This window comes from Salvelinus alpinus, chromosome 6 (genome assembly GCF_045679555.1).
Source record: "Salvelinus alpinus chromosome 6, SLU_Salpinus.1, whole genome shotgun sequence".
Taxonomy (NCBI): Eukaryota; Metazoa; Chordata; class Actinopteri; order Salmoniformes; family Salmonidae; genus Salvelinus; species Salvelinus alpinus.
Window position 1 is genome coordinate 16,898,675 of NC_092091.1, and position 19,534 is coordinate 16,918,208.

Below are 19,534 nucleotides of genomic sequence, written 5' to 3' on the forward strand. Positions count from 1 at the left end.
GAATACTGTAAATTGTCACTCACAAACAAATCGCTTCATTATTAAATATTGTATTTATTTTCAAAGCTTTGTACCATAGTAGCAAACATTTGATGGTGTTGCTTTAATAGTTTGTCAAATCAATTGCAAATCATTTCACAGTTTCAAAGTTATTCCTGACTAATGATGTGAAAATGTACTAGGCTTAAATGACATCACAGGCACTTGATCAACCGTCTGTAGGTGTGGTGTTGATCATCCCATGATGAATTTGGGGCGGTCAGTTGATGTCTTTAAACTGGACCTGATAACTGTTCTTGTTTATCCTCTTCTCCAGCCATGTTTCTGAGAACTCTGGAGATGAAACTCTGTTAGTCCTCCTCTAACTGCTCCACCACTTTGCGGAGCTTGTCCACCAACACTGAAACAGACAGACTTGATTACACAATCTGTCCTGGGTATTATAACACCTCTTAATGATGATGATCAGAATGGAAATAAGAAACAAGTATAACAGGACAAATAGGAATCAATATGGAACAGGTGAAATAATTGTATGTAGGCCTACAGTATGTCATAATGTCTAGGCCTATTAGTTGTGTGTGTTGAAGGTATTACCTCCTGCCGTTGGCCTGTGGAAGCTGTCATAGGAGCGACAGGCGTTGATCAGTTCTCCCAACTGTTTTGGGGAGTCTTCAGGAAGAGGTTCAGTATATTTGTCTTTACTCACCCTCTTTAACACCTCTTCTGGTAAGCAGTCTGATCAGAAGACAAGAGAAAACAGAAATGGAATGACAGATGTCTAAATATGACAGAGCAACCATTTGCTTATAGAGAGAGAGAAAATCCAACCATGCTATTTTCAGATGTATCATTGGCATTGCTGTTAGTAGAAAGGCTGTGTTTAATAAACACTAACAGAGTTGACACACACCTCTGAAGGGAATCTCGCGGGTTGCAATCTCCCACAGGACAATGCCAAAACTGCAATGGACACAATTCAAACAGAGTGAGCTTGCAGTAGACTGAGGGCCTACATTAGACTAACAAATACCATTTCAACATAAAAAATTGAATGGGTTTGTGATTTTACATTCATTTACAATATCTGAGTGTGTGATGGAAAGCTGACCTGTACATCTCACAGGCTTTGTTGTAGGGGTTGTTGATACTCTCAAGCTGCTCCGGGGAGCTGTAGCATAAGGAGCTGCAGCATAAGGAGCAGCTCTTCCGGTCCTTAGACTTCTTCAACGAAGTCTCTGTTTTCGCCAGCTCCAAACCTCCTAGCTGACCACACAACAATTACATTGAGGTGGAGTACTTCGCCTATCACTTTGTAGTGCCAAACACACATGGATGTGTAGTGGAATGCATTAAACCTCATACCTTCACTCTGTACCCGGTATCTACTAGGAACTTGCTGCTGTTGATGCATCCATGCACTTGAAACTTCTTCTCAGACTGGTGTAATCTACAGTGAGAGAGGGATTAGCTAGTCATGTCAGGGTAGCTCAGTGTGATTAGGATACACTTTCTTGTTCTGTGAACTTTGGTGAGCGAGGCACAGGGCACAGATACAGTGTACCCATTATTTTAGTGAAGGGGAAACACCAGAGCATACTGTATATTATTGGTGGGTAGAAGTTAATAGGTGGATCATAAGATGCATGAATAGCATCCAACGTTCCTCTGTTGAATTTAGCCAAATTGTACCCGATGTGTACCCAGTGACATTTGGCTGTGGCAGGGGTGCGACCATCAGAGGTGTGACTTTATTAGCCAGCTTTTGGTGTCGCTTTCCACCACGCTGGTGGAACCCTTTCATGTCCGCCAACATTTCATGTTGAAGGTGTCTGTACTGGTTGCGACAGAGACCTTATTTAACATAAATGTATGATAGGCCAATTCCTTAGTTCAAATTATATAAATTTAACACATTTATGGCAACGATATGGCAGAGATGGTGCTTCATGTGTAATAGGTGTACTGTCTGGGCTACGTGTGTAAGGCACAGGGTAAAGAGTGGTATACTGTACCTGTAAAGGCCTTGAGCTGCATCCAGACTCATGCGGGCCCTTCTGTCCCAGGGCAGCTTACTTTGGGAATCCAGCACCTCTCTTAGACTGCCCTTCTCACAAAACTCCATCACAATAAGGTAGTTTGGATTGGGACCTGCAGGACAACAAGGGTAGAGAAAAGGATGATTAAATGCAACAAGGGCACATCATCATCACATTTTGATATCATATCCTGCAATCACATGGTGATTATATCCCATCTCCTATTTGTTCAGCAACTATTTCACATACTGTAAAACAAATAGAGTAGCCCACTCACCGCACTCTTGCTGGACACAGATCCCAAACATTCGCAGGATGTTTGGCGACTCAAAGCGCTTCATAGTCTCCACCTCCTTTTTGAAGATGCTTCTCACCTGACTGCGTGGGACAAACATTACCGATTAGGAAAATAGATGTTTAGAACTGAAGTTTATACTACAATAATTCTGAGATGTCTTGTATGCTACACTACATACCTTGGGCTTGTGCTCCTTGGGTAGGTGTATCTTTTGATGGCTACTGTGAATTTGTTATACTCTCCTTTGTACAAAACTGAGTTTTCATTTTTTAATATGGGCTCTTTGGGCATGTCGTAGGTCAGCTCCTCTGGCTTAATCTCTCTGATGTCTTGAATTAAAATGCTGGGCTTCTGTACTGTAAATGGATAACACACAACAAAGCCAATAACATAAAGTCACACAGGCACTTAGGAACATAACACATCAATTACACAGATAACTCAAGGTACCACAGGACAACACACAGTGTTGTAAAATACAGTGCGGATGGAGGGTGCTTGCCTGGTGCAGGATGCAAAACTGTGCTGTGTTTTGGGATCTGATTTGAATGACACATTGTTTACCATCCCATGCACATAATTTATCTGTGCAGAGTGCCGTCAATATAGTTTGTGTGAGTGGAACAATAGTGCTTGTAGTATCAAACAAAAACGTAGAAAGGTGTAAACCACACAGGAACAAACAGACTCTCAGCCCCTTTTTATCACCTGGGGCCTGTTGCACAAAAGTAGAATTAAGACATCCGGGATAAATGACTCAGCTGAGCTCAATGAAGCCAAAACATGTGCGTCCAGGCTTAATTGGTTGCACAAAGACCAAGCCAGGATGAGCAGACACGGATTCATTAAGCCAGGTGAAACCAATCCTGGATAGGTGCGCGCTCACGGCTCACTCAAATAGACCCCGCCACAGATCACAGATTAACTGATTTACCATGGCAACTAGAGCCGCGTACTTTTCCCCGTCGGAAGCACAAATCCTCATGGAGGCATACGAGGAGGTAAAAGATATAATTAAGAAGAAAGGCAACACCGCCACAGTGATAAAGCAAAGAGAAAAAGCGTGGCAAAGTATTGCAGACCGCCTGAATGCGTAAGTAGTGCACAATTACACACTCACCGCTCCGCTGAAACATCACAATTACAATTCAAATATTTAATTCACATCTCCAAAAATGCAGTTGTACTGTAATTATGAAACGGTTAAATTTTTAATTGAAATGCACTGCAGATATGAGTGAAATTGTGTAAAGTAACTCCATCACACTGTATAAAGCTATGATACATTTTTTGATATTTTTACTGAAAACAAGACAAAAATACCAAGTAATTTTTTGCAGTGTGACTCCATTAAATGTGTGTGTGTGTGTGTGTGTGTGTGTGTGTGTAGATTAAACATGAACGGGCCAAAACGGACATGGCAGCAGGTCAAAATCAAATACAAGAACATTCTGCAGAATGGTATGGTCCCTGACTAATATTTAACAAAGCACAAGCATATATTGTACCCAGAAGGTGCCTGCTCACACATTGTCTGTACTGTTTTAGCAGTGAAAAAGAATACCCACAGACAAGGCACGGGTGGTGGGTCACCAAAGGCTGACTTTACCCCAGCAGAGGACATGGCCTTGGAGCTAAATAAAGGCAGGCCCGTCTTAGAGGGGATCCCTGGGGGGAAAGAGACGAGCATAGGTTCCTCCCAAGATGCCACCCGCTTCATTCAAGGTATGTCCTTCCATCTCTACATGGGATACAACCACATTCATATTGAATCAATTTGGACTGTCTGACTTTGGTTTACCTATTGCCTTGCAGTGTCTGGCAGCACTGTGTTCCTGTTAGAGCCACCAGCACAAGCACCAGACGATGCTGATCCAGTGAGTACTCCATCAAAGGCATACTGTAGGCCTGGCATGTCTTGTCTACTAGCTTCAATATGAATCCGATTAAATGTGATAGGGTGAAGGCCCCAGTGCAGCAGCAACAGCACATGATGGAGACGATGATGAGGAGGAGACCATCTCTCTGGATTCCAGAAGGCATGAGGTATCATGTTAAGACTGTGAAAGTACTATTTACTCTACAATGGTGAGGAGTCCTCATCAAAATCAAAAAATCTAATTTCTTTTACAGGACCCAGATGCTATACAGTGGGAAAACCAGCCTGGCAACATAGTGCGTATTAATAAAAGGACACCACATCCTGCCAAATTCCAGCTGCGCTAATTGTATTGTGTTCACAGAGCTCACAAGCTATCAGAAAGTTGTATGGCAACCACCTCCGGCGCCAAATAGAACTGGCAGACATAGACATTCAGTACAAGAAGAAAAAGATGGAAAATCTTGCACTGGAGTCCGAAATAAAAAAGAGGACAATTAGGAAACTGGACCTTGAAATAAAAAAACTTGAGAGGGAGGTGAGATATGCCTTCAATGTACACTGTATGCTAACTGTAACACAAATGTATTAATCATTATTTTTCTTTCCTCCCCCAGCTCCAAGAAGATGACACAGCTCAAAATAAAAATTAGGTATATTCTCGTAAAGTCAAGTGAGCCATGACATATGAGCTCTTATTGTGAGCACACAGGACGGTGGCATCTTTCTAAGGTTTTTTTTATTTTCCCAGCAATCAGTACAACCAAGTCATCGTTATAAGGCATCGCCCTCTTTTGCCCACCCCCCCAGCACCAGGTGTGGCCACTAGCCTATATGAAGGCCCAAAATTGTGTGTTCCTTTCTGCTCTGACAATGGCATGCCCATTCGTGCGAGATGTGGTGGATGAAGAAGCACTTGTGCTGAGGAGAGCCTTCAGGCGAGAAAGGGTCTTCAGGGACCGGTTGGACCCACTGGCCTTCCCTGATGACCATCTATATGAAAGATACAGGTTTTCTGCAGATGGCATCAGGTATCTATGCAGACTACTGGGTCCCAGGATTAAGCACCGCACTGCACGGAGCCATGCACTGAGTGTGGAGCAAATGGTTTGTGTGGCCTTGCGCTTTTTTGCTAGTGGAGCCTTCCTGTACTCAGTGGGGGATGCAGAACAGCTGAACAAGGCCACAATTTGCCGCACAATAAGGAGTGTGTGTCTGGCTATCAAAGCATTAGCAGATGTCTTCATCTCCTTCCCTGGCCACAGAAGACTCTGTGACATCAAAGAGGAGTTCTATAGGATTGCAGGTAAGAGGATCTACAAATTACAGGACAACTGTTAACACATAGTAGGATACTCATTACTTTGTGTGACAGGTTTCCCCAATGTCATTGGTGCAGTGGACTGCACACACATAAGGATAAAAGCCCCCTCAGGTGCCCATGAGGCCGATTTTGTGAATAGGAAATCCTTTCACAGCATTAATGTTCAGGTGAACATAACTTTTTGATATTGTCCATTGACGAACACTCTGCATTGCCAGTGATGTGCATTGATTGGTGTAATATTCCTCATCTTATGATTTCAGATGGTCTGCAATGCTGACTGTGTGATCAGCAATGTTGTGGCAAAATGGCCTGGCTCAGTCCATGACTCCAGAATCTTTCGGGCCTCTGAAATCTATCAGTGCCTATCACAAGGTAAGCCACACAACCCCTATTTATAACCATCATGGCTGTGTCAAGAATATCACTGTGTTTATGAGGTAGTAATGATGAGATTTTGTGTTGACAGGTGAATTCTCTGGTGTGTTGCTGGGAGACAGGGGGTATGGCTGCCAGCCTTTTCTCCTGACACCTTTCACAGACCCCCAGGAAGCACAGCAGGCCTACAACCATGCCCATGCCAGGACCAGGGCCAGAGTTGAAATGACCTTTGGCCTCCTGAAGGCACGCTTTCACTGCCTTCACAAATTAAGGGTCAGCCCTGTTAGGGCATGTGATATTACTGTGGCTTGTGCTGTCCTCCACAATGTGGCCTGCCTGAGGAAGGAGAGGGCCCCCAGAGTGCCACCAGCCATGGACTGGGACAATCCGGCAATCTTCCCTGATGACGACAGTGGTCGGCTGCTGAGGGACCAATATGTGTTGAATTATTTTAGTTAGTATGTGTGCTTTCAATTTTGGTTAAATATGTCCTGCGGTGGCAGAGGAATTTGGGTTTTTTTGGGTTCGTTTTTTGACGAATTTGGCCTCTTATGATGTTTGTGCGGTATACTGTGTGTAATACAAGGCTGCAGGGAGGCTACTGCATCCATTCATTTGTCTGTTCAGTTGATGTGTATGGATTTGTCCTGCATTTATTTTAGTGTGCAGACATGCAGGGTGTGTTATATACAGACCTTTGAATGTGTATGTATCATTTTGTATAATATGCTTGGATTCTGTGCTTTCCATCTTGTAGAGTCACTGTGACTTCAGTTTCGAAAGGAGCTGATGGTTTACCTGCTTTGTTTTGTCCTTATTCAATAAAGGAACATAATGTTACACATTGTGTTTTTATATTCATATGGAATGTGTATTTGTTTATATGACAGAGTACTAGGGCCACACTGAAGAAAAAGGATAAAGTCATAAATTTATGAGGCTGGTTCTTTCTGCAGAAAAGCTACATATTGTTTTTACAGTTTTGATACTTATGACAATGTGATACTTAATATTCTGGCACATCAGCATGTCTTTGTTTATGAAACCATACTGAAGTACAATTTCACGAAATGCCCCACATCTGTCATTTTAACAACTGTCCTCCTTTAAAACAACTGGTTACAATATTATGACTTGTGTTTTTTTCCCCTCTGTGGCCCTAATATTCTATAATTTTATATATAGCCTTATAGTCTATGGGAAACTGTAAATTATCTAATGATAGCAACATCATCTAAAAATCATTTTTTATCCAAAATCATTGAAATTAATGATCACAAACGTTTAAATAATAACAGTGGGTCTAGTTATATGTGATAACAATGTATAGTGAGCAGTGAAATAACTATTGGTTTCCATTTGTGGTGACTGCTGACTGACATTAGGGATGAGATTAAATAGATCCTGGAATTTAGCCTGGTCTGGAGCAGGCTAGCTCCACAGAATAAATCTCCATGGTAATTTATACCATAACATATCCTCCTGCCCCCTATCCATCTTTAGTGCAACCGGATTACGGATCAATTGAGCCAGGATCACCAAGATATCCTGGCTTAATCCCTTATCCTAGTTTTGTGCAACAGGCCCCTGGTGCTAGTTGGGGAATGTGAGATTAATGAACACAGCAGTTGCTCAGAATCCAAATTAAATAGTAATTACCAAATGCCGTATGATGTTTGAATGTGATCAATTGGCAACAACTAAGGACAAAACTTTTTTAGTTACATTAAATTAGACATTTATCTATATAGGCTTACTTACAGGTTTCCAACATTGCTTTGATGTCTTTCACATCCTTTTTGGTGGAGTCCATTTTCTCATGCATTGTGTCCAATCTTTCCTTGGTGCCCTCCGCCAGAGACTGTAGCACTGTGGGTTATATTGGCACCGATATGACATTTTTGTCTCATAGATATTTTCCTTGCCAAAAAAAAACAGATACTGATAACCAATATTAAAAATGTTAGCTGCCTTAAGCATTCTAGTACTGTTAAATAGTTAACACACACACACACCCACACAGCGGTCTAAGGCACTGCATCTCAGTGCAAGAGGCGTCACTACAGTCCCTGGTTCAAATCCAGGCTGTATCACATCCGGACGTGATTGGGAGTCCCATAGGGCAGCGCACAATTGGCCCAGCGTTGTCCGGGCCATCATTGTAAATAAGAATTTGTTCTTAACTGACTTGCCTAGTTAAATAAAGGTTACATACACACTGACCAAATAGTTATTTTGTTGGCATTTACCTATGTCCCCATTACCAGTAAAACATAATATAAACCTATTTCTTTCACTTACTTGCTGTGATGTTTCATTGTTCCTTTTTTTCCATTCTCAACCAGGATTTCTATGGAACGCCGTTTAGGTCTTTGGGTGTCAAAAAAGATACACGTCAAATAACACGACATAATCTGTTTCAGTAGCTATAGTTAGCTATCAAACTATATAGCTATGTGTCATCATCTAAAATAACCCTAATTTATAAAACCGTTCTTATTTGATTAATGGTGGTCGGACCTATCTATGTGAAGATAGCCACAATAAGGATTAGCCACAATAGTGGACTTGTGGTTAGCCTTCAAAATAAAAGTGTGGTATAATTCTACTCTTTGTATTCATTTGCATCACTGTGAATGACATACTTTTATTTTGAAGGCAAAACGCAAATTCCACTTTTGCGCTTAATCCTTATTGTGTCTAGCTTCACAGCACATAACCCGGTCCGGTCGAGCCTCACTAGCCAGATGAAGCTAGCTGGCTGCTTATAACGTTAGGTTTGGGCAACAGGGTTTAGTAGCTGGCTAGCTATTTATTTGCATGAACTTAAGTTCAATTTCAATAGGCAACCTAGCTAATACTTACTCACAAGGATTCCTAAATCATTGATAAGAATAATGAAAATGACTGCAGTTTCTACTGGTAATTGTTTTCAGGCTGGTTGTATTGGTGCTAGCTAGGTAACGTTAGCAAGCTAAGGCTAAGCTACCCCAGCAGTTGCGGTCGAACAAATTATGCTTTATTACCAACGCGGTATTGTAAACACATCGTTCGTTGCCGGTGTTTACTTGTTTGCTGACTTTTTTGTACAGCTTTGACAGTGCTACTGTATCTTTTTTTGACAGGCAAAGGCTGCGTTCCATCGGAAAAATAGTGCACCTTGTAGTGTTAACCGGTGCTCGACCAGTCGGCGAAAGCCAACATCACCCACGACAAAGAACGGTTGATTTTCAAGGGCAATGAATTCCATTATCTTGGCTTTAGTGGATTTTGCCTGAGTTGTCTCGCTGAAATTTTGTTTTGTTGACTGCTCGATCCACATAGCAGACATTGTGGGCTAGTTTAGGAATGCTGTGTTTCACGTATAGCGCAACATTATGTGGCGTCATTACGTCACGTACCTTCGTTATATAGGCATGTACGTCAGCTTTGATATCAGTTTTGCACGTAGGCGTTAAACTAGACGTCGGCTAATAACGACGTTGGCATTTTTAGCAACTAAAAAAAATAATTGGCCGATAACGATATGTTCACCGATATCGTGCATCCATAATTGGCACAATGTCACCTGCCTGAAATTGCCCCACCCCACATATGGTGTACCCTGTGTCTCACATTTTTGCAGCTCCAGACAATCAATCTCTCTGTCTTCCTCATCCTCTCTCCATCGTGTCGCCTCTTGAAACACCTGCTGTAGCTTCTGTCTCTGGTCCACCTGCAGGGCAAGCGAGAGCACCTGAGCTGCATCATTCAAGCGCTCATTCAAACTCTCAAAATCATCTCCCTGGTCGTAGGCCTTCAGGATGCGCTTTAGGTAGCTGGCACTGGCGTATTTCTTAACCACATCCTGGGCAGATTCTAAGGTGAGTTTGAGCTCACTCAGGCCGTTCTCCACATGGGCAGGGTATTCCCCCAGCCCCTTCACCTTTACCGCCCTCACCAGCTCTTCCAAGGCTTTTACGCGCATACCCAAACGCTGACATCGCTTCTTGTTGGCTTTCACTTCACCACATAGAGAGTAGAGTTTCTCTGCTATGCCCAAGATGGGATCTATGATGTCCATGGCTGGAGAAAGAAGAAATTGTTAGGAATTTTGTTAATAAAAAATTTAAACAATTTCTAGCTTTAGATAAAACTATAACTAATTGAACTCTGCACGCCTGGTGAAAAGAGATTTGTGTTGTGGGTTATAAAATAAGCAGAAAGGGTCGTTAAACTATGGTTGAACTGACCCAACTTAGCCCTGAGATGTTTAGATATAGTAGTGAGTAACTTTTTAGGTCTTCCATTATCTTGAGTTGTCTGCTAAAGTGGTAATAAATTATAGTGAGCCTTCAGGAGGATAGATTATATTGTGTGTCATGTGTGTGCGCTGGGAAATTGGAATGAACTTTTGAACCTGTTTTCTATTTGTCAGGACGAGGAGATTTATTCTGTAACCTATGACGTCATATCTTGTATATAAACCTGTTGTTTATGGTCAAATGGTAGCGTGCTCCGAGAATAAATACTATTATCTAATTTTAATAAGACTGTATCCGGTCTATTTTATGTTAATAAGTATCTTACAAATTCTTATAAATAGACAGATTGATTTTAATTAATGAATACATTAGAGGAATTATTTAATTCCCTCAACAGAAATGCATTCGACAAGGTCTTCCCAAAACATAGCTCTGAGAAAGTCTATCTACCAAAGCGTATATACAGTACAGTATACTAACTTGTTGACAGAGCACAAACCTTGTTCAACAATTCATGTTGAACCCATCCCATAGCAGCCTTACAAGTTCTGGCGACATCTCTCCCACTACAAATCAGTTAGACATTTTATGTGCAGATTGTATGTGTGTAGGCATTGTTACCACCTGAGGGCATTGATGATATCAGCTGAAACGACTACATCAGGTTTTCAGGGGTGTATTCATTACGTAAACCGTTTCCCATATAAAAAGCAAACGGAAAGAAACTGGGAGTGACCTACCTGAATTTGTTCAATAGAAACTCATTTGCGTTTTCTGTTTGGAGTAAACAGTTTGTTGCAAAACATTTAGCAACAGATTAAATGTTTGGCAAAAGTATCGGCGTAATGAATACAGCACAGGTGTTTTCTTGACCATAACCACTTATTTCCCACAAGCTATTTTGGCACTGAGTAATGTCAGATAATGTCTTTTGAAAACTAGTCAGGAAGAGGAAGGGAAACTTGCTTATCCCTGATACACATCTGATGTGAGGTACTAATGAGCTGTTTGAGTTCTTGCGAAAGCTGAGGGAAGTTTATTTCGCCTTAATTTCAAAAGAAATTATCACTAGTCTTGACAAACAATAAGGGCAGGTTTCCCGAACCCAGTTTAAGCTCTGGCCTAAAATGTACTTTAAATTGAGAAAATTGCTGTTGATGGCATGGATATGATGTGGCTACCTCTTGAAAAACAAAAAAAGTGTTTCAGATGCATGCCAGCAAACCCACTACACAACACTAAACAATACATTAATTTCACGATAACGGTGACAAACGGTGTCCACAAACTGTTAGGGCCTACATAAAGCTGTCCCAACCACAGAGTTGCAACAGCAGTCCCAACACCTTATCACTGCTACACCTGGCTATCAGCGGAGCCTTGTCTGGCAGCGAAACATTTCATTCAGCCTCATTTACTGCCTTTTAAAAAACATAGCTGACATGGCTGACTTGCTTAAACAAATGTGGTTTCTACTGACAATTGAGATGTACAAACTATGGAATAAGTGGACGAAGAGTGGATAAGAGACAATCTGTAATTTCAATGAAGACAATGACCGAGCTAGGACGGACATAGTCAATATAACTATTTGTTCACCACTTTTGAAATGTACAGCGACAGAATTCAGAACATGGGCTGTTCTTACATTATTCTGCCTGTCCACCAAGTCAGAAGTGTAGGATAAATATAGGGGGCATGTAAGTAGACAAAAAAAGCTCTTACAATATTTAACAATTACATTTCTCTAAAACAGGCTATAGGCTACATGTGCACCACCAAGTCAAAACAGTAGGTGAAATTAGGAGGGGAAACGGGACCAAATTATAAGGGTGAGGCACATAGGCTACTAACAGCTTACTACACAACATACACTTAGTATTACTTTCTTAGTGTCACGTTCTGACCTTAGTTCCTTTTTTATGTCTTTATTTTAGTTTGGTCATGGCGTGAGTTGGGGTGGGCATTCTGTTGTTTTTTCTATGTTTTGTTCTGTTCTATTTCTATGTGTTTGGCCTAGTATGGTTCTCAATCAGAGGCAGGTGTCAGTCGTTGTCTCTGATTGGGAGCCATATTTAGGTAGCCTGTTGTCTATTGTGTTTTGTGGGTGGTTGTTTCCTGTGTCTGTGTTTTCACCATACGGGACTGTTTTGATTTTCGTTTGTTTATTCACTTTGTTATTTTGTATTTTTGTAGTGTTCAGTTTTTATATTAAAATGGACACTTACCACGCTGCACATTGGTCCGATATCTCTTACTCCTCGTCAGAAGAAGAGGAAAGTCGTTACACTTAGCTACAGAAGTATTATCTCCCTGGTATATTACATCATTTATGCAGCAGCATACAAGACATTTTTGGACTCACCTTGTCCAAAATCAGCAGTCCAATCAAAGCTGCTGTAGATATAACGTGATTTGACGAAATTTTATCTGTGACCAATGACCTCTGGCATTCTCTGGATTTATGGTGATTTCAAGACAACTGGGAACAAGGTTGAGTCATGAAGACGTCAGGTCAAGGCTCTAGAAAGAGGCCCGAGTCCCCGACTTGCAATTCCAAGTTGGATGACCGTTCAAACGTATTTTCCCAGTCGGAGCTCATTTTATCCCCCAGAGTTCCCAGTTGTCTCAAACTCACTGAAATCAGATTTCCCAGTTCTGAGTTTCAAGTTGTTTTGAGCGCGGCAAAAGTCATGCTGGATTGACACCATGGCCAATGTTGAATGTTTATCCCTTTAAGATGTGAAAAGAGACCATTGAACCCAGACTCGGGACCACACACCCACTCCACGGAATTTGAGTTTTACCGTTAGGTTTGGCGGTGACATAGTGTCCCCGTGAGTGACAGAACACTGAGCCAATCACAACACAACTAGAGAACATTACTAAAGCTCTGTATTTTCCATTGGCTGCCCCACCATCACAGAAAGCACTGAGCTTGGCTGAAATACCTGCATTTTGGAGCTGCCTTACTCAAGAAGGCAAAAAAGAGACCAAGTTTGTATGCACATTTTTCACACAAAAAAAATACTTTGTTTGCAAACTTAAATCTGGCACGTATTAATGCCAAAGTAACATGCAAAACAGGCACCCCCCCAAAAAAAGGTGGGTCGCCACTGAGTTAGAGTGCAGTATAACTGCAGATATTCTGCAATTAATGTATCCAAAATACCAGTGACTGCAGTTACTGCAGTTTCAAAACTGCAATCTTTTTTTTGTAAGGGCTGTGATATAGTCGTTTCAACATATCAGATGGTAGCCTACAATGCCATAGAAAGTAATAGGCTACTTGATAGCTAACAGATGCAAATGTATCATTCTCCACATTTAATGTCAGTTTCATTGAGGACTTTTCCCCATTACAGAAGCACGCGAGGGAGTTCCATAACTTCCATTTAAAATGTCTACTCGCGCAGCCCCCAAGAAGTGAGCATGCGTAAAACACTAAATATTGTGAAGCATCAGCTCTAGTGTAAATGTTTTAATTGGAAAACGGTTGGAAAAAAACTACTGTCGGCATAATGACAATCTAAATAGCCACATATGACTTAAAAAGATGTCTCCTCTCACTCACGTGACTCAGCCAATAGTGGACTAACGCTACGCTTCGAACACCGACATCGTTTTGCGCAAAATAGTATGCAACATCATCTGGATATGTATGCAACAATAGTTCGTTTTCAAAGTAGCCCAATTAGCAGAAAACTGCAGACATGGCAACCCTGCTTTGACTAGCCGTTTAGTCAGCGAATCAGGGCGTCACCATGGAAACTAGATTGTATGGCAGAAAGACTTGCTTCAAGCTAATGTAAAAAAAAAAACTTAAGTATGCCCTTACCTTTTACTTTACCTTTATTGCAAGTCAGTTAAGAAAAATTCTTATTTACAATGACAGCCTACCCAGGCCAAACCCTAACAACTCTGGGCCGCCCTATGGGACTCCCAATCACAGCCGGTTGTGATACAGCCTGGAATCGAACCAGGGTCTGTAGTGACACCTCAAGCACTGAGATGCAGTGCCGTAGACCGCTGTGCCACTCAGGAGCCCAAGGAAATATTTGAGGGTCTATGCAACGCCTTTAAACAATTCACTTAGGTAAAGGGAAATTATTCCATACCAGACTCCATTAGATAAAAAATTCTGAACCAACTATATTAATTTGGGAACATGTCGAAAAGCATTAAACATTCGTGGCAATTTAGCTAGCTTGCTGTTGCTAACTAATTTGTCCTGGGATATAAACATTGGGTTGTTATTTTACCTGAAAGGCACAAGGTCCTCTACTCCAACAATTAATCCACAGATAAAAGGGTAAACCGAGTTTGTTTCTAGTAATCTCTCCTCCTTCAGGCTTCTTCTTTGAACTTTATATGGTGGTTGGCAACCAACTTTAATGTGCATTACCACAACTGACTGGAGTGTGGACCTCAGTTCATTTTTCAATCACCCATGTGGGTATATGCTCCTAAAAACCACTGAGGAGATGGGAAAGGCGGGACATGCAGCTCATCAAGCGCCTGGCTATGCACACACTCGTTGATTGCAGTGTGGTGCAATGATTGAATAACAAGTATGTGCACATTTATTTTGCAACGCTCGCATGTGGTCAGCATGTTACAGTATTTGTCAACTTCTACTCTTACTTCACTAAATTCCTAAAGAAAAAAACTCTGTAAAAAGTACCCAAAAGTACTGACACTCAAAAGTACTCATTACATTTTTACAGGAAAATGGTCCAATTCACGCACTTATCAAGAGAACATCCCTTGTCATCCCTACTGCCTCTGATCTGGCCTAATCACTAAACACAAAGGCTTCGTTTTTAAATTGTGTTGGAGTGTGCCCCTGGCTCTCTGTAAATACATCTGTAAATTAATAAAAGGAATTTGAGATGATGTATACTTTTACCTGACCTTTTGATACTTAAGTATATTTGAGCAATTCCATTTACTTTTGATACTTAAGTATATTTAAAACAAAATACTTCTAGACTTACTCAAGTAGTATTTTACTGGGTAAATTTCATTTTCTATGAAGGTTTCTTTACTTTTACTCAAGTATGACAATTGAGTACTTTTTCCACCACTGAACAGATCCCCCATATCACTAGTAGTGATATAGTCACATCTGTTGATTGGTTGCATTATCGATTGTTCCACACATGGAACATATCAACTGTTCAATGACAATCAGCAGTTTTAGCATTAGACAGGAAACAGACACACTCTAGTAAGAACTTATGATGAATGGTTTGAGCAAAAAGTATTGTTCTCAACAGCAGGATGTAGGCTGTAAGACAAATCTCACGCATCACAAGCACTTGTTATTGTTCTCTGGTCAACCTCAAACCTATTGTAAGTTTGAAATGAAACATACCCTGAAAGGCTGTTGTTGTCAGTGCTGAGACTTCACTGACATCTGAAACTCAATGTGATCTCCTTTCAGTTTCAGATGTCAGTGAAGTCTCAGTACCAACAAAGTACCAACAAAACAACAGTCTCTCAAGGTATGTTTCATTTCAAACGTACAACGTATGGAAGCCCATTCCCACCACCAAAAAAACATTACAATGTCAATACTATCTCAACATTGCAAGATACTAACTTCAAATTTCGAGATACTAACTTCAAATTTCGAGATAGTAGAACATATATATATATTCCTTCATTTGTAGCATTATGTGGCAATTTTCATCTATCCACTTTGCAGTGATCAGCACAGCACAAACTACTGGCCAGATGGCATTTGCCCCAACACTTTTGATTAAAAAAATATTGACACAGTAGCGTTGAAAATAGGGACAAAGTACTGTTGTTTAGACTGATTTTCATCATGATTTGTCAACTCATGCACAATTAACAGGGTGCTTCAGTCTGATCTACTGTAGCCTACTGATAACAACCACAGCTGCAGGTAGCCTAGAGAAGCCTATGCACTCTTGATTTCCTCTGGCCAGGGGAAACAAAGCGGTAATGTTATGTATTTATAGCCTAAAATGTGCCTATTTATACGTGTATGTGTTAAGAGAAAATATGAATGTGATCAAATTTGGTTTATATTTAAACTTTGGCTGGCTAGGCTACCTAGACTTTATCAATCCCAAATTATTGGTGTGAATTAATTAAATATGTGAAATTGAATTAAACAATAATGTATGTTGATGCTAATATTATGTACAATATTCAATTATGTTTGCATATGATAACAATAGCCTAATATATTTCATATGCCATAAACTATTGTTTTTTAACAGTTTCACTCAATTCATTCTAATTAACTTAATCATTATGACACACCCCTCACTATTGTCATTGGTTGCACTAATTGCACTGTTTGTCTACATAATCTTGTTCAAGTATTCATGATGTTATCCTGAAGAAGGCACAGTGATGCTGAAACGTTGGTGATTTACCCAATAAATTACTGGGAGTTTATATATGGAGTGTGCAAATCTTTTTTATTTTTTTTATAGTTTATTGAATTAATCAATCAACACAAAGGTGATGACATACTGTGTGATTAACCTTTACATTACAGGTGCAAAGTCCTACACTATGCAACCCTGCATAAAGCAAGTTCAGTTCTATTATCCAATCGCAGTTGTCTAGTTTTTAAAAAAACAATATGACCTGCTTCGAAAACATCTAGTCCCATCATAGCCCATATAAAACTCTTTAACAGCAGATTTATTTCTATGTCATACCCTACAACTAGGGTCTGAAGCTTTACCTGGTTAGGTAGCCTACCAGATCCGGAACCACCAGTCTGGGACCTGTGGTGTCACCTCTGAAATCACCACACACTGTTACAAATGAAGAAACATTTCCTATAAGTATGGTCTACTATCTCAAAATGTCGACTACTTTTTTTTTTAGATAGTATCGTGACATTTTTTTTCAATGGAGGGATTGGGCTTCCGTACCCTTTGTGTACACCTACACCACTACTACGCACAGTAGAGCTGTGCACTTCCTGTGATTATTTCCGTTCATGTCTACTTATCTAATTTCTTTCCTAACAATAGTAATAGCATGTTATAATATGTTCTGACATGCATGCCTAGGACTTCTTACTCAATCAAGAGACACCAAATTACCCAATTTTTGAATAAATACATTTGCCCAATCAAGTGTTATGAAATCTGCCTAAAATGGCGCTGAGTGTGTAGTGGGAAGATGATGCTGCCTTGGCCCCATCCACATGAGGTTGGCTGAAAAAAATGTACGGAGCGGAACCAAAAGTACTATTCGCTATAGTGCAGTGGCATCATATACGCGTTGTACATTTATTTGGTCCTGTCATGTTTTGCTTCCGTGTGGGAACAACGCTCTTGTGCCTTCCTGGGTTAGGATTTACATGTTGACATTTCTGTGTGAAATGGGTAAAAATACTGAACCGTCGGTAGCTATATAGTTGGTAGACTTGCAGCTAATTAGCTTACTGTGAACGTGCGTTTGATGGAATGCTTTTTTAAATGTAATACGTTAATTAGCTAGGTAGCTAGCTAGCTAACAAAATGTTAACCAGGCTTGGAGTTTTTGGTTATATGAACATTGTCAAAACACTTTGCACTAGTACAAATAGGTACCTTCAAGGCTTCACCTCGGATAATGATATAAAGAACTTTATTATAGAAAACACTGAGATAGTAAGAAAGCATAACTTGACCCCAGAAATCCATTTGAGACTGTTCACCCCAAATTGTCGGTTTTGGCATGCAAGACCAGAACTGTGGCCTTTCTCTGACCCATTCTGGGCAATATACTGGCCAGGGGGACAAGCACTCGCCAGGTACGTTATTGTTTTGAAAGCACTATTGTATTCAAATGAAATGGATCAAATTAATTACCACTAATAAGCCCATAATATAACCCACCACCTCTCCAGGTATCTATTGAGTAACCCTGGAGTGTCGCATGGCAAGAGAGTGTTAGATCTGGGGTGCGGCTGTGGAGCCTCTGCTATAGCTGCCAAGTTCTGCGGTGCTTCTCATGTAGTAGCCAATGACATTGACCCTGGTAAGACAACACTTTTGTACATTTCACTGATTGATTCTATCATTGGGGTATGAAGACCTCTGTCCTGATTCTCCCTCGTTCCAGTTGCAGCCATCGCGACCCAGCTGAACTGTGAGCTGAATGGCCTGAACCCCCTCCCTTGTGATACGGAGAATGTGATTAGTTCAGAGCCCAAGGAATATGACCTCATCCTCCTGGGAGACATGTTCTATGAGGAGGTGTTGGCAGACAGCCTTCACAGCTGGTTAAACTGCTGCATCCAGACCCACGGGACACAGGTCCTGATAGGAGACCCGGGGAGGGCCCAGTTTGAAGGACATGGCATCAGGAGGCTCCTGCGTCAGGAGGCTCAGTTTGAACTGCCTAAAGCTGTCAGAGAGGAGAACTATGGACTGACCTGCAGCACTGTGTGGCGCTACCTGCCTGAACTCTGACAGACATCTTTCACAAAACCATATTTGTATGTGCTTTAGAGCACTCGTGACACTTGACATATGATTGTGGAATTGATATCAGCAAGTGCCTGGCATTGACACAATCAAAACTTGTCAATCTTCTTTGCCATGAAGTCAAATGTACTGTCGTTAAACAACCACTTCTTTTGACATCTCAAACCTAACCGTATCTCTTTTATACAAAACCCTGCAATAATGCCACAGTAGTATGGGGTGTTGTCTGAACAACAAAGTTGTACACAGATCTATGAATTGAAAATGACAAGTAACAAATGTAATACAGTACATATTTCAAATGCAATCAATCACATCTGTGTAAACAATAAAGCATGTAAACTTACACTGCAGTCAGACTGCAATCCAATGACCTAACAGTAGTGGGCATCCACACTCCTTACTCTCATTCATGACATGTCCTGATTTAGCCACTACCACCTGAGTTGGCTCTAGAAAAATTATACTCCATATTTATTCCTCTGGCAGATAAACACACTCTTTTTAAATAATTCAGAGTCAAATATAGATTAAACCCTTGGTTTTCTTTGGAATTATTTGAGCTCATTCAGAGGAGAAATCAGGCTTTGGCCAAAGCAAGGAAAACTGACTAGTGGACTGGCAATCCTTCAGACAATTGAGAAACAGATGTACTACCTCATTTAAGAAAGCTAAATCAAGCTACTTTTTAAGCTCTGATTTTGGAAAACAGTAAATGCACTGAAGCGTACAAATTCCTCTTCATCCCTGCCTTATCAAGTTCTGCCTGACTGGCATCATAACTGAGAAGAATGTGATAAGTGATGCTTTTAATCATAATTTTATCTCGGCAGGCTTTTTATTTGAGAGAAACGGTGGTGTAGTTGACCCTGGTCAGTCAATCATCTGCTCTTCCCTCTGC

General features: G+C 40.8%; 3 protein-coding genes across 12 annotated transcripts; 2 read left to right on the forward strand and 1 right to left on the reverse strand.

Moving 5' to 3' along the window:
• Positions 1-34: 34 nt before the first annotated feature.
• On the reverse strand, positions 35-14,655 carry LOC139578248 (mixed lineage kinase domain-like protein). Of its 4 annotated transcripts, none has more exons than XM_071405607.1 (11): positions 14,428-14,655; positions 9,537-9,986; positions 7,683-7,790; positions 2,516-2,693; positions 2,317-2,417; positions 2,016-2,151; positions 1,366-1,450; positions 1,112-1,266; positions 914-963; positions 710-738; positions 35-333 (listed from the first exon to the last, which is right to left on the reverse strand). In XM_071405607.1, the coding sequence occupies exons 2-11, from the start codon at positions 9,982-9,984 to the stop codon at positions 301-303; spliced, it is 1,323 nt and encodes a 440-aa protein (XP_071261708.1). In that variant the 5' UTR covers positions 9,985-9,986; positions 14,428-14,655; the 3' UTR covers positions 35-300. The 4 variants fall into 4 exon arrangements, with proteins under 4 accessions (XP_071261708.1, XP_071261707.1, XP_071261705.1 ...); XM_071405606.1 differs by having other exon boundaries at positions 35-400; XM_071405604.1 differs by having other exon boundaries at positions 598-738.
• LOC139578249 (putative nuclease HARBI1) lies at positions 2,693-6,782 on the forward strand. 7 transcript variants are annotated; one of them, XM_071405615.1, is made up of 11 exons: positions 2,693-3,798; positions 3,886-4,062; positions 4,153-4,214; positions 4,297-4,383; positions 4,471-4,512; positions 4,581-4,754; positions 4,834-4,869; positions 4,968-5,522; positions 5,592-5,707; positions 5,804-5,915; positions 6,010-6,782. In XM_071405615.1, the coding sequence occupies exons 1-7, from the start codon at positions 3,735-3,737 to the stop codon at positions 4,867-4,869; spliced, it is 642 nt and encodes a 213-aa protein (XP_071261716.1). In that variant the 5' UTR covers positions 2,693-3,734; the 3' UTR covers positions 4,968-5,522; positions 5,592-5,707; positions 5,804-5,915; positions 6,010-6,782. The 7 variants fall into 7 exon arrangements, with proteins under 7 accessions (XP_071261716.1, XP_071261714.1, XP_071261712.1 ...); XM_071405613.1 differs by having other exon boundaries at positions 4,581-4,869; XM_071405611.1 differs by having other exon boundaries at positions 4,581-5,522.
• A 2,679-nt stretch (positions 14,656-17,334) lies between the features above and the next one.
• Positions 17,335-18,979, forward strand: etfbkmt (electron transfer flavoprotein subunit beta lysine methyltransferase). The gene is made up of 3 exons (XM_071405617.1): positions 17,335-17,957; positions 18,054-18,184; positions 18,269-18,979. The coding sequence occupies exons 1-3, from the start codon at positions 17,683-17,685 to the stop codon at positions 18,616-18,618; spliced, it is 756 nt and encodes a 251-aa protein (XP_071261718.1). The 5' UTR covers positions 17,335-17,682; the 3' UTR covers positions 18,619-18,979.
• Positions 18,980-19,534: the final 555 nt, after the last annotated feature.